This window comes from Dendrobates tinctorius, unplaced genomic scaffold (assembly GCF_039654945.1).
Source record: "Dendrobates tinctorius isolate UK_male_01 unplaced genomic scaffold, ASM3965494v1 ptg000126l, whole genome shotgun sequence".
NCBI lineage: Eukaryota > Metazoa > Chordata > Amphibia > Anura > Dendrobatidae > Dendrobates > Dendrobates tinctorius.
The window spans coordinates 8,429,082-8,455,064 of record NW_027361794.1 but is presented as its reverse complement, the minus strand read 5'-3'; the positions used below and the strand labels follow the sequence as shown (position 1 = coordinate 8,455,064).

The 25,983-nt window shown below is 43.2% G+C and overlaps 1 protein-coding gene across 7 annotated transcripts in view; it reads right to left on the bottom strand.

Annotated features, from left to right (window-relative positions):
* The window catches only part of LOC141047286 (uncharacterized), a 527,896-nt gene that overhangs the window by 486,238 nt on the left and 15,675 nt on the right, over positions 1-25,983 (bottom strand). For 4 of the 7 annotated variants that reach the window (XM_073542331.1, XM_073542332.1, XM_073542329.1 and 1 more), the window contains exons 2-4: positions 7,134-7,281; positions 6,825-7,004; positions 6,618-6,741 (exon numbers count right to left, since the gene is read on the bottom strand). The exons of the other annotated variants lie outside the window; for them this stretch is intronic. In XM_073542331.1, coding sequence (XP_073398432.1) covers positions 6,618-6,741; positions 6,825-7,004; positions 7,134-7,211 — 382 coding nt within the window. In that variant the 5' untranslated portion in view covers positions 7,212-7,281. The remainder of the gene's footprint in view (positions 1-6,617; positions 6,742-6,824; positions 7,005-7,133; positions 7,282-25,983) is intronic. 7 annotated transcript variants of the gene reach the window in all.

Below are 25,983 nucleotides of genomic sequence, written 5' to 3'. Positions count from 1 at the left end.
AGAAGGAGATAAGGGAGCAGGTATGACATGCAGTAAGCATGCAAAAGGAACAGAGCAGAGATGGAGGCCCTTCCAATATGGCACCTGCTCCTCCCTGGCCACTCAGACAGAATGTAGCTGAAGAAGCAGCAATAAAGTTGGGAAGACTTGCTAGGCTGAAGCTGGACACAAACACAGAGGAGGATTTACATACTAAGCAGGTACCTCTTAATGAAACAGTGGGAAAGGATATTCAGAAGGAGTCACATGCAGGCAAAATGACAGCTCCCTCAGGGACAGCAGCAGAGCAATAACCATCCTCAGGGACAGCAGCAGAGCAATAACCATCCTCAGGGACAGCAGCAGAGCAATAACCATCCTCTGGGACAGCAGCAGAGCAATAACCATCCTCTGGGACAGCAGCAGAGCAATAACCATCCTCTGGGACAGCAGCAGAGCAATAACCATCCTCAGGGACAGCATCAGAGCAATAACCATCCTCAGGGACAGCAGCAGAGCAATAACCATCCTCTGGGACAGCAGCAGAGCAATAACCATCCTCAGGGACAGCAACAGAGCAATAACCATCCTCAGGGACAGCAACAGAGCAATAACCATCCTCAGGGACAGCAGCAGAGCAATAACCATCCTCAGGGACAGCAGCAGAGCAATAACCATCCTCAAGGACAGCAGCAGAGCAATAACCATCCTCTGGGACAGCAACAGAGCAATAACCATCCTCAGGGACAGCAACAGAGCAATAACCATCCTCAGGGACAGCAGCAGAGCAATAACCATCCTCAGGGACAGCAGCAGAGCAATAACCATCCTCAGGGACAGCAACAGAGCAATAACCATCTTCAGGGACAGCGGGACAGCAGCAGAGCAATAACCATCCTCAGGGACAGCAACAGAGCAATAACCATCCTCAAGGACAGCAGCAGAGCAATAACCATCCTCTGGGACAGCAACAGAGCAATAACCATCCTCTGGGACAGCAACAGAGCAATAACCATCCTCTGGGACAGTAGCAGAGCAATAACCATAGAAGTATGCCTGATGTGGAAACAGAGGAGTCACTTATGTGTGGAGACTCTGAGACTGTGCCCACAATACAATAAGTTTTTTGTGCAGTAAAATCCTGCAGTTCCACACTGATCACTATGAGCGATCATATGGGGGAGTCAGAGAGGATATTGCCCTCAAAAAACAAGACATGCAAAAAACTAATGGCAGAGTGAATGAGCTGGAGGAGCGAGTCAGTACTGTGGAGGACTGTGTATCCCCTATGTAGAAAGAACTCAAGAGGAGCTTACAATATATCCAAACACTCCTCAATAAACTTGATGACCTAGAAAATAGGTTAAGGCGAAATAATAGACTGGTGGGAGTCCCGGAAAAGGCTGAGAGGCGAAATACTGCTGATTTTTTTTTTGAAGGATGGCTACTGGAAAAGTTTGGCAAAGATACGCGGTCGCCCTTTTTTGCCATAGAAAGGGCTCACAGGGTCCCAACAAGGGCTGTATCGCCCTCAGCTCCTCCACGGCCAATTTTAATCAAACTGCTGCACTATAAGGACCGGAACGTCATACTGCGCACTTCCAGGGATCATCCTGCACTCACCATTGATGGAAGGAAAAAAATGTCAATTTACCCTGACTTTTTACCAGAAGTTCAGAAAAAAGTGTGCAATTTTGGGAAATAAAAGACTCCGGGACAAACAGATTCCCTACTCTATGATCTACCCAGCCCGGCTGAGAGTTGTCGCTATGGGTGGAGTGCATGTTTGAAACAACCACTGAGGCCTTGAAGTGTCTGGATTCCAGGGCTGTGGAGTCGGTAAGCCAAACTTGCGACTCAGACTCCTCAATTTCCCTTACACCGACTCCGACATATATTGCTTATATTTAAGTGAAAAATTTATTGTAGTACAATGAGGACATCAGACATTTAATCATTTTTATGATACAATAATCAAGATATTTAGGTAGAACATAATATACATTTATTGGAATACAACTTTAGAACACAAAAAACTGTAATAAATTGTAAATATGTACTACACTGTGTAATATCGATTACACACACAATGTAATAAACTATGTAAGTGGCAAAAAACAGTTTTCAACAAAAACATACTAAATAACATTTGTGCAGTCTATGAATTTGTTCTAAGAAATAGAATTGCCTCCATCAGATCCTCTTTCATAGAGGACCTCAAATCTGACCTAATAATTTTAAGGCTAGAGAACAACCTCTCTACACTAACTTGGGTTGGAGGCAAATTCTCTAACAAATTCGAGGCATAAAGGAATTGCCTCATGCACAGTCAGTTTTGATGAACGGTTGAATTTTTCTATTTCTTTGAGAGCAAGTGAAACATTTTGCTGAAATATGGTCTATCTGCTTGCTATAGGAGATGGAGTGAAATCTTTTTCCTTGCGGCAATGCTTTGCCTGCTCCATGTCATCCAAATACTTGTCAAAGTCAAACTCCTCATCGGATGAGGATGAAGATATGGCAGCAGTAGCACTGTCAGGACCCAAGTCCACTTGCGCCTGGCAGTCCTCCTGTAGGCCACTCATCCTAACTGCTACCTCAGTCAGAGATTCTTTTCCTTTAGTAAGCTGTTGATCATCAAGCAGTATACGATGACTTGGGTCCACATAAACAGCTGCAAGTAAAATTTTATTTTCCAATAGCTGTGTCTCTCTCCGTTTCATTGAAGCAGAAATGCCATCTGCGATTAAACCTCTTTGGGACAGGCAAAATAGCAAGTTCTTCCACTCCCTTATGAAAATGCCAGGAGTTAAATCCTCAGCTTGTAATTTTTTAGTCACGGTAAATGGGTGATTAAGCAATTCCTTCAATTCAGCCACCTGTGTCCATTGACCTTCATTTAGGGTTACCTGAGGGTTCGCCATATCTATAAGAAACGGTTTTAGTTCAATCAATTGCTCAATCATTAAATAAGTGCTGCCCCACCGAGTGGCTTGATCGACAATTGCCCCTTTCCCAGCCTGTCTCTTCAAGACGGAATCAATTTTAGGGGTTCTGGCAGCAATAACCAATTTCCTCACTTTTCCAATCAGATTTCAAGCATGTCCCTCTTGCAAACTATCTCTTATTGCCAGCTGCAGTGTGTGCACAACACAGCGCATGTGATGAATATGAAAGTGTTTTGAAGCAGCTTCAACAAGATCATCTATTTCTACAGTATAATTTTGCTGTTCTTCTGTAGTAATATCTGTTTGTTCCTCAGTTACATGAACACCACTGTGGCCTTCCATCTCAAACATACTGAATCCTAAATTTTCTTCTAGCTGTTGTTCATTACTCTCATTCATCAGTTTAATTGTACTTATCATGTTTGAAGCATTGTCCGTTACAATAGCAAGAACCTGTTCTTTTTTTGAGTTCGTAAACTTGCAAAACTTTTTCCACTAAGGCCTGGAGAAACTGGCTGCTGTGAGGAGCTTTATTATCTTTTACTGCCAGTGTCTTGGTAACAATTTCTTTGTTGTTACACATATCGAACATTGATGGCAAAATAGTTCACTCTGTGACGTGTGCAGGCATCCATTTTAAGAAACATGAAGCGTCTTTTGAGAGTCTTTTTAACATCTTCCTTTTACAGAGAGCACATAATAATCGCCTACAATATGAGCATTAGTTACCTTCCTGTGACAGAGATGAGCAGTAGTACTTTCACTTTCTCACTTTCTCCAGCTCCGGGCCGAGGAATCAGATCCTGTGCAGGGTAGGCACCCCTCCCCCTCCTCTCTCTGGTGAAGACGGCAGAAGACAGGACAGAGGAGGGGAGATTGCCCGCTGCAGTCTGGAGCCGATGCAGGACGGGAGCACTGCAGCATGCAAGTGAGTTTTGATAGGTGAGTGCCCCTGCTTCTAGGGGGGGCAGCTGCCCCCCTTGCCCCTCGCTGGCTACAGCCATGATTCACACACAGCGTTTTTGCGGATCCGTTTTTTGCAGTAAAATGCAGTGACTCTGGGCATCCCAGCAAAGTCCGTGGGTCCCAAGATATGACATTCAGACACATAGTTTTGTGAGGATCCGTTTTTGGGCTCAAAAACAGATCCTCACAAAGAATGAGCATGTCAGTTTGTGCAGCGTTTTTTCTAATCTGCTTTTGCCATTGAAAACATTATCTATGAGCTCAAAAACCTTTCAGGTGATGCGGTTTTTTAAAAAGCTAATCTGCTTTTGCAGCTGAAAAACGTATCCTCAAAAAACGCAGGAAAAACGCTGTGTGTAAATGTAGCCTTAGATCAGGAATAGAACAGTCATTTATAGGACATTTCATAACTTTCCCAAATTCCTATGAAAAAATAATCAGCACATTCTGCATTGAACTACTGTACCCAATTTATTATATATTTTAGGAGTCGGAGTCGGTCCATTTTATACCGACTCCACCAAAATGAGCACCGACTCCGACTCCACAGCCCTGCAGTGGATTTTAATGAAAAGTCTCTCTGAAATCTTAATGCTAATTTGCAATGTATTTTTGCACTAAAATGAGTTGGGAGGGAGGAGAAAGAGTATAATTCTTGGATGGTATAATGGCGCTGATAGGCACATTCATGTTCTTAACTTGTGGCTCGCTCAGGCTGGTGAGTAGCCCTACTTCTCTTGATGTGAGAGAAACTGTTCAAGGTTCAGGTTATTACTTGCTTAAAGGGTTAAGGAAGGAGTTGACCAGAGAATCAGTCTATCTAATCCACTGGAGGACTAGCAATGTGAATGCAAGGGTTAAAATTCTGTCTAAAATTAAAGGGGGTCCAGGAGAGGCTAGGGAAGTATATTTCACTGATAACACACTCTTTACTATGTCGCATATAATTAATGTTATAGCTTGGAATGTCAGGGGAATGGGCGAGGCGGTAAAAAGAGGAGCAGTGTTTACATGGCTTCGTCAATTTCAACCAGGTATTGTATGTCTGTCCGAAACTCATATGACACAGGAAAGTCTTAAGTTTCTGAAAAAATCTTGGATAGGGGCAGAATATCACTCAATATTTTCTACAATCCTGCTGACAGGTTCACTTTAAATTTAGATCTTAGGCATTTGGAAGAGGCGATGGAGAGCTTTTTTTAAGGCTATCAGGGAGTTACAGACTCATAAAAGTGAGGCCGATCCCACCACAATCAAACTATCATACAGAATGAACAGGTAAAAAAAAGACTTTTTTTTTATTCTAGATTTCATCCCCAACAACAACGTATGTACGAGAGGAGAACTCCAACACTAAACCAGAGTTGCATTCATTTATGGTGGACCATTGGAGCTACTATGAGTCCTGATCAGAAGAGTAGAGAAAATAATATTGCCCCCATTTCAGGAGAGATTGTGCAGTAATCTGAATTCTTTAGGATTGAAAAAATAATGGAATTAATGAAGTGGAGTGAATCCACGAAAACCAGGGCTTGAGCCATGCCAACACATCTCCTGGAGGAGTGAATAAATGTATATTACAGCCATCAGCCACGCACAGCTTAGAGATATATCATGGCTCAGGTGTAATGGTTTTCCTGTAGTTTACCACAATCCTCCTTGAAATTAGTTTTAATACAAATTGAAAAATCAGGATAACGGAAAACTCTGTTGTTATTGTACAGAAATTCACACTTGGCCCTCACTGCACATTTACTGTTGTCGAACATAGAAGCAAAGTTTGGCCAGAAAGACTGGACCTGGTCTTGTAGGGACCATATGAGCACATTCAACAGCAAAGAAGGGAGAGAAAGTAGATTCATCCAATAAGATATCAGGGTTCTAGGAAGCCAACAGCATCATTACCCTCCTCTTTCTATTACAGGCCCATCATAATATTTTTCTTCAAGTGATTTTCTAACTTATCAGGACATTCTATGTTCGCTGTTATTTGGCTTTGCAGTTTACAGATCTGGGCAGGTAATGGGTAGCATGTTTTAATCCCAGAGGGTAGGTGGATATTCTAGGTGCTAAGTTCTATAGAAAAGGGCTTTCAATGCCCAAAGTCATTTGAACAGTTTGGGGTGGAGGAGGATGTTGTGGTCTAGAGGCAAAATGGTGATCAAAATGGCTGGACTACTCCACCGATAAAGCAGCCACATCTGGTGACTGAGAAGAATCTGTGACTTCTCTGCATTTAGTGGTTACTACTCACCTGGGTAGTCATATGTAGGAATCTCCTCTTTACACCGCTCATCACCCCTCACATATGTCTCTGTAGCATTAATATGGGTTAGATCTTCACCCTGAAACAAATATTGTAAAAGTCACAGACAGATGGAGAAGTCACATCTATGATCAGCTCTAATCCTGCCATCTCCACCGTTCTCATTACACAAGTATAAAACATATAATACTGGTGGATAAATCAAGACTGAGCACAAGATCTTCACAGCCGTCTACACATCATAGGGGAGATCTCATGACACCTTCTCTCCATCTACCTGATGATCCTGAGGAACAATGGGATCTTCTTGTTTACAGTCCTGTGGAAGAAGAGGACGGGGACATCTCTCTGGTGTTGTCCTCTTACTGGATAGATCTGGAGGAAACACATACAGGGACTGAATTCATTCTTTACATACAGATATGCATAGGCTGTGTGTATTTAGCCCTGTCTATTACCTGGTGATGTGAGGGGCTGGGGAACCTCCATCATGACGTCCTTGTACAGATCTTTGTGTCCTTCTAAATATTCCCACTCCTCCATGGAGAAATAGACAGCAACATCCTGAGACCTTATAGGAACCTGATACATACAATGATACCATCATCCCCCTGGTCCCCTTATAGTGTTACAGTGTAATTTCCCAACATTCTTAGCAGTGTCACCTCTCCAGTCAGCAGCTCAATCATCTTGTAGATGAGATCTAGGATCTTATGGTCTTTGATGTCTTCATGTATCAGGGGGTGAGGAGGAGGCCCCATAATTGAACTCAAGGGTCTAACGCATCCCTCTGACACAGGGTCCTGACAGCGATCACTAGAGGTCTTCTTCACTACTGTGTAATCCTGGTTATGGAGAGACACATTAATAAATCTCACTACAGACATTTCCAGAGTCCTCACCTCTCCAGTTCTGTCCATCTGTTATTCCCATAGATAAGAATGATGTAATGTGACGTCATCAGAATCTCTCACCTCTCCAGTAAGCCGGAAGAGGATCTCTAGGGTGAGGTGTAATAATCTCTCCGCCATCTTGTCTCTGTCCATATCCATCCTTGATGGTTACATTAGGAAGATTCTCATATAGAAGATCTTCACTGAGGGGATCCGATATTGTAGAGACCTGAATGAGAAGATGAGTCGATGTAACATCATAAAAATCCTGTGTAATAATACAATTACTGGAGATAATAAGGGAAACATATGAGGAGATTTATTATTTTACAGTATTTAGTTTCCTTCTTTACATCTACTAATAAAACCTATATATTTAGGCCACAGACAACAAGCAGTTTCTCCCTCGGAGTCGGCAGCTGAATACGTTCCTCATAGACTCATCTTCCATAACGCTAATTCTCGTCTCATTTCCCGACACTGGAATCGGCATTAGCAATACTGCAGGAGATATTCATTACATGTGACAGGAGAAATAACTACTTCATGGTGAGGACGACATCTTCATCTTCTACTACGGCTCTAGAAACATATTTGGCCAGAGTCCGTCACTGACTCCATCCCCACCGGCCGTCTATATGAAGGTTTCCCGTCTTCCCCGCACTGTAATCTTCTATCACGTTAGATCTCAGGTCTGATTCACACACAGAAGTTTGAGGCTTTTATAAAAGATTTTTTGTTTCCACAAACACCGCGGACAGAAATTATCTGATACCAAAGTCTCCATGTACAGTGTTTTATGGGGATTATTTCTGGCCTTAGGATTTCCTATATTACAAGAAAAACACCAGAAAAAAAACAGATATGAAAATGTTTCTAAAGAAAATTGGCTCCAACAATTCTTGTAAAAAGAAAAAAAACATGGAAAAAGTAGAAGACACATTATATTTTTTCACACAATAAAAAAATTGCTTAAAAAAAATTAACTCTTTTGGGCCCCAGAACATAGATGTACACCGCAGGGATGGCACAGGTGCGGCTGCAACAGAAACCCTGGCAGTTTAACCACTTGCTGCAAACATGGCATCTAAGAAGGTGTGACAGAGTTCGACTGAATGCCCTCCGCCCCCCAAGTACTCGATAGTATGGGGCGGCCTAGTCACTATGATTCCTACATGCCTAATAATGGAGTCTGTGATGAAGAAACTTGGTGCTCAACTTTTGTAGATATGAGGTAATTTTAATGCAGTCAAAACTGTAGTACAGTATCCAGACGTTTCGGTCAGTGACCTTCATCAGTGTACTAACAATGGAAAGAAAGAATGCAAATGAAATAAATAATGAAATCAAACATAATAAAATAAAACATAACAATAAAGAGCATAAGAAAAAATGTGTGATCTTGTAAGTCACACGGAGAGTGGTAATCCCTCAAAACATCTCAATAATAGAGTGATGAACATAGAATAATACTCCATATTTATATCTGGAGAACACATGTTATTCTGAAGAGGAAGCAGTATAGTAAAGAACCTACCCAACTGCTGTATGGTGCGGTGCATTAATTAAGGGGAATGAGACCCCGTGTCTCTTTGTATCCTGTTAAACAAGTAAGGTGGTGTAAGTGGCAGATTGGTTTTATTAGGAGTGATTATTCCGAGACACCCACCTATGAGGTTATTACTGGCTTCACAGAATTAGGTAATGGTTGGGATTTTTGTAAAAAGGATGTGGTCTACAATACAATAGGGAGAATTAATGATATGATCTCATTATATGTTCGGTAATGAATATGACCATACCTTTAAGTCAGAGAGGCACTGTATTCAGTGGGGTACCCGCCGTATTTCCTATGGTAAATTGTATCTGTAATGCACAGATAGAGTGAATGACCGATGTGGCTAAGACAGAGGTATGAGTTGAGGCTGATTGTATGATCTTCAAAAAAGTGTGTCTGTACCTTTAAGTCAGAGAGGCACTGTGTGCCATGGAGCATCCGCTGTGCTCCCTGTTACAAGTTGTATCTGCTATATAAAGATAAGGTAAGTAACTAACGTGTCCACATTAAAGATGTAGCGCTGGTGTCAGAGTTTGAGAAAATACCGGTTTTAGTAGAGTGGACCCTGGTGCATGGTCAAACGCGGTATCCGCTGCTTGTTGTGGACGAATGTACAGTATGTCAGGATGTGACAGCTATATCGGCAAGTGGCGGGGATAACCTCCATGTGGTACCCATCGCGTAGGGAGGCTAAAACAAAAGTGAGGTAATCCGAAAGCGTTCGTGTGCTCTACTGGGTGGAAGTGCTCAGTTAGTGCGTTGCACCGGTATGGATTTACCACATATATGTTCCAGAACCCAATTTGGATGCGTGCTACTTGTCAGAAAGTGAGACTGGAGTTGTTTTCCTTAGAGAAGGGTAAAGAAAAAAAAACGGGTTACAGGCATGTTCTATTCGGTGGAGGTGCGGCAGTTGTGCAGGAGAGGTGGGAAAATATGGAGATGGGGAAATCTAGAAGGAAAAAGCCATGGAACAGATTTTGTTCAATATAAGCGACTCTGTAAGAACAAGAACATACAGAATTAGTAAATGCAATGAGCCAGATTAATCAAAAAGAGGTAACTCAGAAGTGGTAAACATCAGTACATCCATACCTATAACATCATGACATAGGAATAACAGAGTATGTATAGTGAATGTGCAGTATAATGGGTACAGAAACACAATGACAAATCATATAAAGGAAAGTAAATCATGTTCCCTATTCAAACCCAGAGGAGAAAGTTTGTAGCTCATGGATCTAGAATGCCTCCTTTTGTTTCAGGATACGTACATGATCACTCCCGCGTCAGGGGCGGTACGTGTTATGAACATGTCGCCGAGGAGGAAATAAAAAACACCACAAGCTAAGTCTCAGAAAACCAGAGAGGTTGGTAACTATGCAGACTGCAGACCCCTGATCCTAACACACAACTAGCAGCAGTAGTGGAGCGTTCCTACGGTGGTCCTAGACACCTCGTCACAACCGGAGAGCTAAATAAGTCTAAAGCGGGAAAAGAGGAAAACTAACTGCCCCAGAGCAGACCCCAAAGAAAAGACAGACCCCCACATGTATTGACGGTGAAACAAGATGCAAACACAAACAAAGGCAGGAAAATAGGCTGAGCAAACGATGGGGCCAAACTAACTAGAAAGGACAGGAAAGGAAAGACACTGTCTGCAATCTGCCAAAAACCCTACCAAAATGTCCAACACAACTGATAGCAAAATTAACCCTGAAGTCACTAGACTTCTCCCACTATATCAGCACTCTGAAATATTCTGTGACATAGCAAAAAAGAGGCCAATCTAATAAGGGACAAAAAAAAGGCAATTTGGCAAATACAGATAAATAAGAGTGGAAATTCAGCACAGCCCAGCCGGGCTGGCCACACAAAAAACTGAATTGACCAACAAGAGCAAGTGTGAACATTAGCAAAAACAAACAACTTGAGAAGACTGGAACAGAGCTGAGTCCAAGACCTGAGAAGCAGACTGAATCACCAGCACAGGGCGTCGGCTGTCTTATATCCAGTCTGATACTCCAGAGATCCAATCGTTATCTTCCTCACCAGGTGGCAGATTACTACCAATTACACCAACCTCACTACCTCCTGTCACCACCAGAGGGAGAACAGAAGGAGAACTCTCAACTGGTGGAGCAGATAATGAGCTCATAACAGTACCCCCCCCCCTTGAGGAGGGGTCACCGAACCCTCATCCATGCCACCAGGCCGATCAGGATGGGCCCGGTGAAAAGCACAAACCAATATATTAGCATGAATATCATGAATATCAGAGGCAGAGACCCAAGAATTATCCTCCTGGCCATAACCCTTCCACTTGACCAAATACTGGAGTCTCCGTCTAACCAAACGAGAATCCAATATATTCTCTACCTCATATTCCATATTGCCTTTAACCAACACAGGGTCAGGAGGTGCCGCCACAGGAACTACTGGCTCAACAAACCTCTTCAACAGTGATTTGTGAAATACGTTACGGATTTTGAATGTAACTGGAAGAGCCAATCAAAAAGAAACAGGATTAAGAATCTCCAAAATCCTATAAGGTCCAATAAATCTTGGCATAAATTTTGGAGATGCAACCTTCATAGGAATATTCTTAGACGACAACCAAACCATATCACCCACTTTAAACCGGGGACCAATGGTCCTATGCCGGTTGGAAAAACACTGGGCCTTTTCCTGAGAGAGTGACAATTTATCCACCACTTGGTCCAATATCTGCTGCATTCTCACAACCACAGAGTCCACACCTGGGCAAGACGAAGATTCCACTTGCCCTGAAGAGAATCGAGGATAAAACCCAAAATTACAGAAAAAGGGTGACATCAAAGTGGCAGAACTAGCTCTATTGTTCAGCGCAAATTCAGCCAAGGGCAAAAATGAGACCCAATCATCTTGATCAGCAGATATAAAACATCTTAAATAAGACTCCAGGGTCTGGTTTGTTCTCTCAGTCTGCCCATTGGTCTGGGGATGAAACGCGGAGGAGAAGGATAACTGAATTCCCAGATTGGAACAAAAGGCTTTCCAAAATCTGGAAACAAACTGGACCCCTCTATCGGACACAATGTTCTCAGGAATCCCGTGTAACCGAACCACCTGTTGTAAAAACAAGGGTACCAACTCAGCGGAAGATAGCAACTTTGGGAGTGGTACAAGATGGACCATCTTCGAAAATCTATCACAAATCACCCAGATAACAGTCATCATTCTCTGAGAGACAGGAAGATCAGAAATAAAATCCATTGAGATATGGGTCCATGGCCTCTTGGGTACCGGCAGGGGCATCAGCAACCCACTAGAACGAGAACAGGGTTTAGACGGAGAACAAGTCCCACAGGACTATACAAAATTCCTGACATCACGAGATAAGGCAGGCCACCAAAACGACCGACTCACCAAATCTCTGGTACCAAAAATACCTGGATGACCAGCCAATGCGGAGCAATGGACTTCAGACATCACTCTCTTTTTCCACTGGTCAGGAACATACAATCTTCCCATAGGGCAACGCTCAGGTTTATCCTCCTGAAATTCCTCCAGGGCGCGTCTCAAATCGGGCGAAATGGCAGAAAGAACTACCCCCTCACCTAGGATAGTAGTAGGCTCGGTCACATTAAGAGAATCAGCAAAGAAACTCCTAGAAAGGGCATCTGCCTTAACATTTTTAGTGCCCGGAAGAAAAGAGACCACAAAATTAAAACGTGTGAAAAACAAGGCCCATCTAGCCTGTCTACGATTCAAGCGTTTGGCCGACTCCAGATAAGTCAGATTCTTGTGATCGGTGAGGACCACAAATTGATGTCTAGCTCCCTCCAACCAATGTCTCCACTCCTCAAATGCCCATTTCATGGCCAACAATTCCCGATTCCCCACGTCATAGTTGTGTTCAGATGGGGAGAACTTTCGAGAAAAGAAGGCACAGGGATTCATCTTAGAAGTCACAGGATCTTTTTGGGACAAAACAGCTCCTGCACCAATCTCAGAAGCGTCTACCTCCACTTGAAATTGAAGTGAGACATCAGGTTGCCGTAAAACTGGAGCTGAAGTAAATCTCCGCTTAAGCTCCTGAAATGCTGAGACAGCCTCAGGAGACCAATTCAGCACATCAGCGCCCTTCTTGGTCAGATCACTCAGCGGTTTGACAATACTAGAAAAAATACCTATAAATTTACGATAGAAATTAGCAAAACCAAAAACTTCTGAAGAGCCTTCAAAGAAGTAGGCTGAACCCAATCATAAATGGCCTGTACTGTACCTTGGCCGGGTCCATTTCAATAGTGATAAGATAAATCCCAAAAATGAAATCCTCTGTACACCAAAGAGACATTTCGATCCCTTAACAAACAGGGAATTCTCCCTCAAAATCCGGAACACAGTCCGGACATGTTCCACATGGGAATCCCAATCACTAGAAAAGATAAAAATATCATCCAGATAGATGATCAAAAACTTATCCACAAAGTCACGGAAAATATCATTCATAAAGGACTGGAAGACAGAAGGGGCATTGGAGAGCCCCAAAGGCATCACCAGGAACTCAAAATGTCCCTCCGGAGTATTAAACACCGTCTTCCATTCATCCCCGTGCTTGATGCGAATAAGATTATACGCCCCCCTGAGGTCAAGCTTAGTAAACCAGCAGGCACTCAACTCTGGAGAATAAATCAGACATCAGAGGTAGCGGGTACTGATATTTAACCGTCATCTTGTTAAGGGAACGATAATCAATACACGGTCTTAATGAACCATCTTTCTTGGACACAAAAAAAACCCCAGCACCTAAAGGTGACGAGAATGGTCTAATATGACCCTTCTCCAACGACTCCTTAATTTAGGATCGCATAGCATCATGTTCGGGTACAGATAAGTTGAAAAGCCGACCCTTGGGAAATTTACACCCAGGCATCAACTCAATTGCACAGTCATAACTCCTATGAGGAGGCAAAGACGCAGACTTAGGCCGGAGTCACACTGGCGAGGAATACGGGCGAGTGAGAGGCGCTAAAAGCACGCATTAGACACGGACAAATGATTCTCTATGGGGTCACTCGCACCAGGCGTATATTTCTCATCCGTATCCTACGCTCCGTGCCAATCGCAGCATGCTGCGATTGTCAGCGTACTACGCCCGTAGTACGCCAATGCAAGTCTATGGGTGCGCAAAAAATACGGATTACACACGGAACACACGTGTGACCTGCGAGCAATACGCAGGTCTTTTGGCTGGTGACAGGAAATGGGCCAATTCATCATCAGGAAGCCTAGACATGCAAATGAGCTGAAAAAGTGCTCCAGACATCCAGGAAGTACGCCTCCACGGAGTACAGCAGCAGCATGGCGTCCACGTACATAAATGTGGAGATGCTCATTGTCCTGGTGCAGGAGCGTCCCGAAATATGGGACCCACGCGATGCAAATTATGCTAACTGGACAAGAAAGGAGGCGTCATGGAGGCGCATCTGTCGCCAGATGTACCATGACTTTGGTGACAGACCACGTGATGAGCAGCATAAAATTCGTAAGTGCAACCATAAAAACATCATTAACCTTAGCGCGCGCAAAAAAAAATGAATCTAGAATCAGCACCCCCCTTCCTGTGCATGTACTTTTAGCCTCATGAGGCCGTTACATTTGGATGTGACACGTGCCTTCACACAGCCATAATTTGGGGTTAGGCCACAAGCTCCTTATCCTCCTAGCCAAAAAAATTAGTTTAAGTGTAGCTAATGAGACCCTGTGTATCTGCCCAATTACATATGCCACCATGGGTAGAACGCACACCCCAGAAGGCCCCATGCCTAGACTACTGTTTTTGAAAATGTGACCTCTCAAATATGTGAATTTGACAATATTTCCTGTCACATTGCAGTGGAAGATGTGAAGAAATGCTGGCGAAGCATCCGGGACCAGTTCCGCCGGGAACGCCAGCAGCGGTCCAGGAGTGGGGATGCTGGATATGTCAAAAGAAAGTACATATACTATGACCGGCTGTCCTTCCTCGCCCCAATTCTGGATCTGAGACCGTAAGTACATACCTCACACCACATTACACAAATACATTACACAAATACTTTACAGGGACAAAAATATTGATGTATTTTTGCCTCTGTTCTATTTCATAACAGGACTCAATCCAACCTTACGGATCGAGGAACGGCCTCAGAGGCAGAGCCCATTATAGATCCTGTAGGGGATGAGGTGGCTGGCCCATCTTCTCCCCCTACAAGAAGGATGGCTGAAGATGAGGCATCACAGGACAACACAATGGCTGGCCTACACACAACACCACCAGGACGGTCTACTGCTGCCACATCACCCATCCTGGAAGAGCCGGGCAACTTGAGCAGCAGCCCAACTGCCCAGATCAGGTCCTCCCCACAGGCTGCTCTTACATCACGGCGAACAAGAAGGCGGCACCAGGTCACTATTCAAGAGAGCAGGACCAATGTGGACACAGGGGTGCTCAATTATTTGTCTAGAGTAACTACAGATGATGGGGAGGAGGCCTATGCACGTAGCCTCACCCTTTATCTCCGTGCCCTTACCCGTGAGGTCCGGCTCCGTATTAGGGGATGTATTCAGATCCTGCTTGATGCAAGCACCTCCCCCAATACCCCATATGAGGTATTTGAATTTCTGGAGAGGTGGCAGCTCTTACCACGAAATTTAGTGCGCATGAGACCATCCACACAGATGCTTGCTCAAGCAGGGTCCGAACAGCCCCTAATACGTGGGCCAGCACCTCAACCCCTTCCTCCCCCTACCCAACCTTCTATTCTGCAGCCCCAAATGTCATCCTCAAGCCAACCCCACCAATATGGCCACTTGTACCCACCCAGTGTTGGAGGCTGGTCCCAACCTGGTTGGGGACGATCTGGCTATCTTGGTGGGTATGAGCCACGTGCCTACCAGAGCCAACAAGAAGTCCCTCACCATCATCATTACTCTGGCCAGTATCCCCAACAGTCCCAGGAGGCAGGACAATTCCAGCATCATGGGCAACAGTATGGCCCCACACAGGGCGATGTTGGCCACAGTGTCCAGCAGCACCCACCGGCTGTTCTTCCACGTTCCCCTTCCCCAACCTATGAGGATTTATGATTCTGATGGGGGGGGGGAGAGATGTCCAGTGAGTTTTAACTGGTGCTCCCAATAGAAAGGAAAAAACAGGTGTTCTCCATCACCAACATTTAGAACATAATTTAACATTCACATTTTTAAACAATGTTTTCCAAACATATGAAACAATCCATCACGACAGGCAACGCTACCTCACGCCTTTCAGACAGATATTACATGTGTGTACAAAAGAGAATATTTAAACGCGCTATACTGTAAAATAAAAGGATGAAAATACACTACTCACTTGCTAACGCCTAGGAAAGGCGTGCTGGCCTTAGTGAAGTAGTCACCTTTTTTGCTAGCAACCTCTAGTAAAAAAAATTCAAGGCGACCAGCATTCAGAATATCACGCTCTCTCTATGTCTTAACAAGTGAGTTTTGTATTTTCATCCTTTCCAGTATAGCATGCTTAAATATTCTCTGTTCTACAGACAGGTAATATCTGTGTGAAAGCTGTGAGGTAGCCTTGCCTGTCATGGTGGAATCTTTCTATGATTGGATAACATTATGAGGAAATGTGAGTGTTATCTTGTAGCCTTTATTTTGGTGATGGAGCTCACCTTTTGTTGGCAAATCTAGTCATGCAGCAATGTTGTTATTGCCTAATCTTTGTTGGTGTTTTGTTATGTAATGTTAATTTTACAAAAAGTTAAAGAAGGCACAAAGGGTCATTTTGCCCATTGCCAAAATTTTCTTATGGCAATATTATGTTTGCCTTTAAGCAAAACAAAAAAAAAAAAAAAAAGGCAAAACTTAAAATTTGTCTACTCTAGTTAACGTCTCTGTGTGATTTTTCACAATCCCTCACAACATACTAACAGACACAAACCAATGCAATGAAACACTCATAGAATCATAAGGGCTTGAGTAATATATATTTAGACACAATTAAAGAAACAAAATTATAACATAGACACTGCATGCTCTTGCCAAGAAGTTACCCCCTCAGGTGAGATAAAGTAATTAGTGAAAATATCATGCACTTTTAGGCCAGAGAGCGGTCTACGTTGAGGGTTCATAGGTGGTCTCACCCTGCGCACATTGTCCGGCCTACGCACAACACCATCAGAGGAGGAACAATCATGTATCCTGGTGAAGTTATGCAGAACAACACAGGCTTTCACAACTTCATTCACATTTTGCTCACTCAACTGAATGGCAGATTGGAGTACCCGCCATTTGGCATAAAGAATCCCAAAGGAACACTCCACCAGTCGCCTATCACGTGATAGGCGCAAGTTAAAAATTCTGCGCCTGTGGTCAAGGTTGCGCCGGGGATATGGCCTCATGACATTGCGCGATAACTGAAACGCCTCATCTGCCACAAGGACATAAGGGACTGATTCTTGAGTGGAGCCTGGTAGCTGGCGTGGTGATGGTAGATCCAACTGGTTGGTGCGTAACCGCCGAGCCATAATGGAAGTATTGAAGACTCGAGAGTCTCCCGTCCTTCCATAGGCCCCAAAGTCAACAATTATAAACTTGTATTGAGGGTCGGCCAGAGCCAACAATACAACAGAAAAGTATTGTTTATAATTGAAGAATTGGGAGCCAGAGTTCGGCAGCTTACGCACCCTGATATGTTTGCCATCCAGGGCCCCAATACAATTTGGAAACTGGCAGTCCTCCTCAAAGTCCCTTGATATCCTTAACCAGTCTTCCATCCTGGGCTCGGGCATGACCACTTGATGGAGTCTTGTCCAGATTTCTGTACATGTAGACCTCACTATGCCTGAAATGGTTGACTTTCCAATGAGAAACTCATGGTGGAGGGCGGCATAAGACAGGCCAGTGGACAGGAAGCTGTAGAACAACAGAAATAGTTAAGTTTAGAATGGCTAAAGTAAAAAAAAAAAAAATCAGTTACATGCCGACCAAACTTGGTAGGAATTGAGAGAGAATAACACACACATATTTGGTGGCACAATGACTAAGTGATATGCAGGACATATTAGATGTAACATTCTGCTGTGTCAGGTGAAACATATTTGGAGAAAGATGAGGGCATTAAACTTTGTCCAAGAAGGCCAAAAAACATAATTTAGCACACACATTATGAACATAGAGAATATGGTTGTGTAGTACATACCGTATTGTGAGTAGAAGTCGCTCCTCTGCAGCTATCGCTTTGCGCATCCTTGTGTCCTGAAAGGTTATCCCAGGGCGCACTGTCTCCAAGAGTCGATCAAATGTGGAAATGCTCATGCGACAGTACTGGTAAAATTTCTCCGGATGCTCCCGCAGAGAAGAATAGAGGCGGTGAAAATGACCTCTTGTGAGTCGTTGCCTCAAAAGTGGATGGACCCACATGCGTCTCCTCCTCCGCGGATCCACTATCACAGGGTATGGTTGCCCAAAGCGCCGTGACAAAAGGCAGGTAAAGAGAACCTGCTCAGTTGTATTGAATCTCAGACCCTCTGCCATGCTGCACAAAGAACACCAACACACCTCGTGAAAGCAAGGTGACAAATCGACAGAATGGAGGCAGCCACCTGTTTCTGAGTGTCTAAATAAGGTGTAGGCTAATGATTTAAATTGTTTGCAGGCCTCAAAACCGTTAAATGTCCATTTTGCAAGGCTGCGAGAAAATCTCGCCATACGGATTGTATACGGATGCCACACGGATTACATACGGATGCAGACATGCGCAAAATACGCGACCTCACCTTGCTTATGGATGGCCTACGGAGCACTATTTAGGGGTCATTCATCCGTATTACGCATGTAAACTACATACCGTATTTTGCGCAGGTTAGTGTGACTCCAGCCTTACTCTCACTAAATACATCAGAAAAATCTGCTACATAATCAGGAATATCATGAGACTGAGGAGAGGTGGAGAAAACAGGAGCGTCCCTAAGAACACACTGACAACCCCAACTCACCACAGACACAGATCTCCAATCCAAAACTGGGTTATGAGTTTGCAACCAGGGAAAACCCAGAACAATAGTATCATGCAAATTATGCAGCACCAAAAATTTACAATTTTCTTGGTGGTCTGGGGCAACTTGCATTATCACCTGGGTCTAAAACTGAGGTTTATTCTCCACCAAAGGAATAGCATCAATACCCCTCAAAGGAATAGGCGTCTGCAGAGGTGTCATGGACAAACCACAACGTTTAGCATAGTCCAAATCCATCAGATTCAGAGCTGCTCCTGAATCCACAAAAGCCTTAGTGGAAAACGTGGACAAGGAGCAGATCAGAGTAATTGCCAAAAGGAACTTAGGTTGTACACTTCCCACAGCAAATGTGTGTGCAAAACGTTTCTCTCGTTTAGGGCAGACAGAAATAGTATGAGAGGCGTCTCCACAAAAAAAAACACAGCTTATCACGCCTTCTAAACGCCTGACGTTGCGCCCTAGACAAAACCCCATCACATTGCATAGGTTCTGACATTTGTTCAAAAGGTGGCAGCGCCTCCCGTGTAGTTTTATGTTCACGTAAACGCCGATCAACTTGAACGGCTAATGACATAAAGCCATCCAGAACTGAGGGAACAGGAAATCCCACCATAACATCTTTTACGGTCTCTGATAAACCCTTCCGAAAGAGAGCTGCCAATGCACTATCATTCCATGTAGTAAGGACCGCCCACTTTCGGAATTTGACAGTATAACTCTGCAGGATCCTGACCCTGGTTTAATGCCAACAGGGTTCTCTCAGCTTGATCAACGGCATTAGGTTCATCATACAACAACCCCAAGGCCTGAAAAAAATGCATCCACATTAGTCAGAATAGGATTTTCAGGTGGGGATCGCCGCGCAGCAAGGAGATGACAATTTTAACCTGCTACACAGAGCTCCCCGATGAGTTAGGCTTCAAGGCAAGAAATAAATTACAATTATTCTTAAAATTCACAAATTTAGGCCGATCCCCAAAAAACAAATCAGGAGTAGGGATCTTAGGTTCAGCAGCATTTGACTGACTGAGGTAGGTGGAAATTCCCTGTATTTCAGCAGCAAATTGCTCCACACGATCAGACAATTAATAATCTCCATTAGGAAAGAAAAAAAATAATTGACACTTTTTTTTTCTTACAACTTTTTTCTGCTTTTGAGTATCCTAGAATCTGTGGTATGGCTGGTGAGTCTGTTATGAACGGGTCTCCGAGGAGGAAATAAAAAATAACATAAGCTAAGTCTCAGAAAACCAAAGAGGTTGGTAACTATGCAGACTGCAGACCCCTGATCCCTAACACACAACTAGCAGCAGTCGTGGAACGTTCCTACGGTGGTCCTAGACGCCTCGTCACAACCGGAGAGCTAAATAAGCCTAAAGCAGGAAAAGAGGAAAACTAACTGCTCCAGAGCAGACCCCAAAGGAAAGACAGCCCCCCACATGTATTGACGGTGAAACAAGATGAAAACACAAACAAAGGAAGGAAAATAGGCTGAGCAAACGATGGGGCCAAGCTAACTAGAAAGGACAGGAAAGGAAAGACACTGTTTGCAATCTGTCAAAAACCCTACCAAAATGTCCAACACAACTGATAGCAAAATTAACCCTGAAGTCACTAGACTTCTCCCACTATATCAGCACTCTGAAATATTTTGAGACAGAGCAAAAAAGAGGCCAATCTAATAAGGGACAAAAAAAAGGCAATTTGGCAAATACAGATAAATAAGAGTGGAAATTCAGCACAGCACAGCCGGGCTGGCTGACCACACAAAAAACTGAATTGACGAACAAGAGCAAGTGTGAACATTCGCAAAAACAAACTTAACTTGACAAGACTGGAACAGAGCCGAGTCCAAGACCTGAGAAGCAGAATGAATCACCAGCACCAGGATAGGGCGTCGGCTGTCATATATCCAGTCTGATACTCCAGAGATCCAATCGTTATCTTCCTCACCAGGTAGCAGATCACTACCAATTAAACCAACCTCACTACCTCCTGTCGCCACCAGAGGGAGAACGGAAGGAGAACTCTCAACTGGTGAAGCAGAAAATGAGCTCATAACAGGTACGTGCTAGATGACCTGAAATCTTAATTGTGAGACATTGTGCCCTGCAGAGATGAAATAGTGTGGTAAGGGTAAAAGGAGATTTTTACACCCCATTGTGGACTTGTGTTTCGAAATTCTATCTTAGACAGGTTGTGTAGTTTCTCCTATATATAGTAGGCAGCATGGACATTTAATCAATTAAATCACAACATATGTGCCACAGGTAGAGAAATCTTTAATGGGGTATCTCTATCCCAGAGTGTGGACGGTGAATGACATTACCCTTAAGAATGTTGTTGCATTGATTGCATTGCAGGCACGGGAATGTGCCAGTTTTGTGGTTCTGGAGGAATCTGTGTTGGTCTAGACCAGAGGTCCCCAACTCCAGTCCTCAAGGCCCACCAACAGGTCATGTTTTCAGGATTTCCCTTGTATTGTACAGGTAATGCAATTATCACCTGAGCAATACTATGGAAATCCTGAAAACATGATCTGTTGGTGGGCCTTGAGGACTGGAGTTGGGGAACCCTGGTCTAGACCATGAGGTGCCTATGTCAGCCCTGACTAATGAGTCTCTGATGTTGGGGGCTTGTTTAAATCAGCGTAAGAAGAGGTGTTGGAATTCTGCCACATCAGGGTAAGCAGTGCTTAATATGCCCCAAAGTCCCCTAATGATTTGGGGCATAATATATGAAAAGGGATAAAAGGTATGTACAAATGGTATAAGGTTCGTAGTTGTAGAACTTATAGTATTTGTGGAGTTCGCTGAGGTGTTTAACACGTGAGAAGGGTAACTGCGTTCTTCAAATTTATGAGGCATTTCATTCAGTCTGAGCATAGCGTGGTATCAAATACAACCCTTTGAAAACGTTTAAACGGTGATTTTGGAATTGATCTTTTGACAGATGGTGGATGAAGACTCTGAAAAAGTAATAAGCTATTCCTATCAGTTTGTTTGGTGTATAGGTCAATGGATCGTGCACCATTTTGGTCTTTAAGGACTATAATTTCCAAGAAATTGTGAAATTTAAGCCAGGCCAGAGGGTATTCAATTCATGAAATAAAAGATCGAGGGTTTCTGATGTACCGTTCCAAATGCACAAAATGTCGTCTATGCACCTTCTCCAGAAAATGACATGTGATTGAAATAGTGAGCTAGGATAGACACATTGAGTCTCAAATTCTCCCATATGGCAATTTGCGTAAGGATGCGCTACATTTGGGCCCATTGCTGTTCCTTTAATTTGTAAGTAGAACGAGTCTTGGAATATAAAATGATTCTTTGTTAGGACTAAAGTGAGTAGTTTGAAGCATAAGTCTATTTTATTTGGATTCACCATTAATAATGTAAGAAGCTGTCGTACATACTCTATGCCGGATTGATGTGGAATAGAGGTGTAGAGATCCTTTACATCAAAGGAGACCAGAATGACCTCCTTGGGTACTGAGCCCAAATCTTGGATAGTTTGGAGAGAGTCTCCGATGTCGAGTATGAATGAGGCAGTTTTTTGCATGAGTGGAGTGAGGATTTTCTCAAGAAAAATTGATAATGCAGAAAGTATGGATTCTGTGGAGGTCACCGAGTCAATCTGGTCGGTGTTGCAGACTCTTGTGTATTTTTGGCAGAATATAGAAAACTGGTATAATGGGATCGTTTTTTGTGAGGTATTCGCATGTTTGTGAATCCAAGACACCCAAGTCGGTGAAGCTTGTTAATAACTCTGTAATCAGGTCCTAAATGTGGTGTGTAGGGTCCCTAGGTAATTTTTGGTATACTGTGTTGTCCTACAGCTGTCTGCAGACCTCCTGTAAATAATCAGTTCCGTTCATGACCACTATGTCGCCCCCTTTGTTAGCCGGTTTGATTTTTAATGACTCTAAGGTCTGTTGGGGTGAGATTAGATGGAAAGTGCAATTTACCCATATAAATGTCACGTCTGAGAAGATTTATCAAAGAAGCTGATGAAGTTTTCTAATGTACTTTTATTCTGCAGGCCCAGACCAACAGCTGACAACAGGTTGGGGTTTTCTGTCCATTTGACCTGGGCCTATTTGCCCATGGATGGGATGGAATAGTACGACCGAGATTCTCACAGCTGACACCTGGCACTAAATGCCAGGAGCGGACACAGACAGCTCCCGGCACTTTAACCCCCGAAATGCTGTGATCGAACACAGTTGCAGAATTCTGGGAGCAGGAAGAGGGCTGACATCTCCTCTGCCTTTGGGTCGGAGACCCTGCGGCGTGACGCGGGGTCCCGATCACTGCCATGGTAACCTGAGGTCGTCATGATGACATCCGGGTCATCAGAGCTAAGAAACTTCTTGGTCATGCGCAGACCATGATAAGGTAGTCTCTCACTGTGAGTGCAACGATGACAAATTCTATAGCATGCAGATGCTGTTTCATCTGCATGCTATAGAAGTGATCAGCCTGCAAAAAATGATTGTCCCATAGTGGGACAAAGTGTAAAAGTCAGAAAAAGTTAAAATATGTTTTTAAAATAATTGTAAAAATATTAAAAAAAAAAAATATCAATATTTAATCTAGCACTAAATAAATATTTGACTAAAAAAAAATCTAAAACAATAAAAGTAGACATGTTTGGTATTTCCATGTCTGTAATGACCCGACCTATAAAACTGTCCCACTAGTTAACCCCTTTAGTGAACACCATAAAAAAAAGGCAAAAAACAATGCTTTATCATCATACTGCCGAACAAAAAGTGGAATAACACGCGATCAAAAAGACGTATATAAATAAACATGGTACCACTGAAAACGTCATCTTGTCTCGCAAAAAACAAGCCCCCATACAGCTCCATCACCAGAAAAATAAAAAAGTTATAGCTTTCAGAATAAAGCGATGCAAAAATAATTATTTTTTATATAAAATAGTTTTATTGTATAAAAGCGCCAAAACTTAAAAAAGATATAAATGAGGTACCGCTGTAATCGTACTGACCCGAAGAATAAAACTGCCTTATCAATTTTACCACTCATGGAATGATATAAATGCCCCAGCCAAAAGAAAATTCATGAATTGCTGGTTTTTGTTCATTCTGCCTCCCAAAAATCAAAATAGAAAGCGATCAAAAAATGTGATGTGCTCGAAAATGGTACCAATAAAAACGTCAACTCGTTCCGCAAAACACAAGATCTCACATGACTCTGGACAAAAGTATGGAAAAATTATAGGTCTCAAAATGTGGTGACGCAAAAACTATTTTTTGCAAGAAAAAGCGTCTTTTAGTGTATGACAGCTGCCAAACATAAAAACTCGCTATAACGCCTCTTTCACACATCCTGATATTTCCGGTACCGGAGAGGTCAATGCCCATGTGTGTAATACTTGCGGCACACATGTGGCATGTGTGTGCCGCATCAGTACCACAAGGACGGGCGCCAGGCTTACAGTAAGCGCTGTTCCCCAGTGCCAGGTGCTGAACACTGCTCTTATAATTCACCCCTGCTCTGCCAGCGATCGGCCCAAGCAGGGGAGAATGATGAGAGTTACATTTAAGCAATAAGAGAGACAGCAGGAGGCGGCTGATGGGAGTATTCATCCCATCAGGCTACTGTTAATACCAGTTGGAGCGGTGGATGGGAATATTCATCTGCGCTGAAAATAAATGAGATAAATAAAAAAAAATGGTGTGGGATCCCCCCTATTTTTGATAACCAGCCAGATAAAACTCACAACCCTCAGCTTCAGCAAGGCTGGTTATCAAGAATAGAGGGGTCCCCACGCTGGTTTTTTAAATTATTTATGATGAGAGCCATGTTCAGCACCGGGGAACAGCATTTACTGTAACGCTTCTTCCTCGGTGCCGATGCATGTCACATGGATCATATCCATGTGTGTTATGTGTATGCACGTGTGCTGGATGTCTTGTGGCCCGTGCGGACGTTAAAAAACAGACATGTCAGAGTGTTTTTCCCATGGACACACGGTCCGTGGAAACACACTAACATGTGCAAAGACCCATTCACTTGAATAGGCAAATGGCGCTCTGTTCTTCCCGAGTCTCTCCGCATGGCTAAGTAGTACTGTATAGTCACATATGGGGTATTGCCACGTTCAGTAGAAACTGTGGCACAAATTTTGTTGCCAATTTTACCCACTTATTGTGAAAATGTAAAATCTTTGACTAAAACAAAGTATTGGTGGTAAAAATGTAGTCACTGCCCAATGGTATAAAATTCTGTGACACACCCGTGGTGTCAATATGATCACTGCACCCCTAGACGAATTGATTGTAGTTCGTAAAATGGGGTCACTTATGGGGGGGTTAAGGTTCTGCTGTTTTTTCACCTCATGGGCTCTTCCAGTGGGTCATGGCACCTGAAACAATAACAGTAAAATCTGGTGCTCCTTCTCTTCTGAGCTCTGCCATATGCCCAAACAGTGGTTGACCCCCACGTATGGGGTATCGGTGTACTCAGGACAAACTGCACAATAACGTTTGGGGTCCAAGTTCTTCTGTTAACCTCGGGAAAATGAAAAATTGGGGGCAAAAATATCATTTTTGTGGAAAAAAATTTTTTTTTTACTTACAGCTCTACGTTATAAACTTCTGAGAAGCACTTGGGGGCTCAAAGTGCTCATCACACATCTCAATAAAGTTCCTTAGGGGGGGTCTAGTTTCCAAAATGGTATCACTTGTGGGAGGTTTCCACTGTTTAGGCACATCAGGGGCTCTCCAAACGCGACATGGTGTCCAATCTTAATTCCAGCCAATTTTGAATTGAAAAAGTAAAACGGCGCTCCTTCCCTTCTGAGCTCTGCCATGTTCCCCACCAGTGATTTATCTCCACATATGGGGTATCAGCATACTCAGGACAAATTGCACAACTTTTGGGGTCCAATTTCTCTTGTTACCCTTGGTAAAATAAAAAAAATTGGATCTGAAGTAACTTTTTTTGTGAAAAAAAAGTTAAATGTTCATTTTTTTCCAACATTCCAAAAATTCCTGTGAAGCACCTGAAGGGTTAATAAACATCTTGAATGTGGTTTTGAGCACCTTGAGGGGTGCAGTTTTTAGAACGGTGTCACTTTTGGGTATTTTCTATCATATAGACCCCTCAAAGTGACTTCAAATGTGATGTGGTCCCAAAAATAAATTATGTTGTAAAAATGAAAAACCGCTGTTTTACTTTTAACCCTTATAATTTTCTACCAAAAAAAAGTTGGTTCTAAAATTGTGCTGATGTAAAGTAGGCATGTGAGAAATGCTAATTTTTAAGTTTTTTGTGTGACAGATCTCTGTGATTTAAGGGCATGA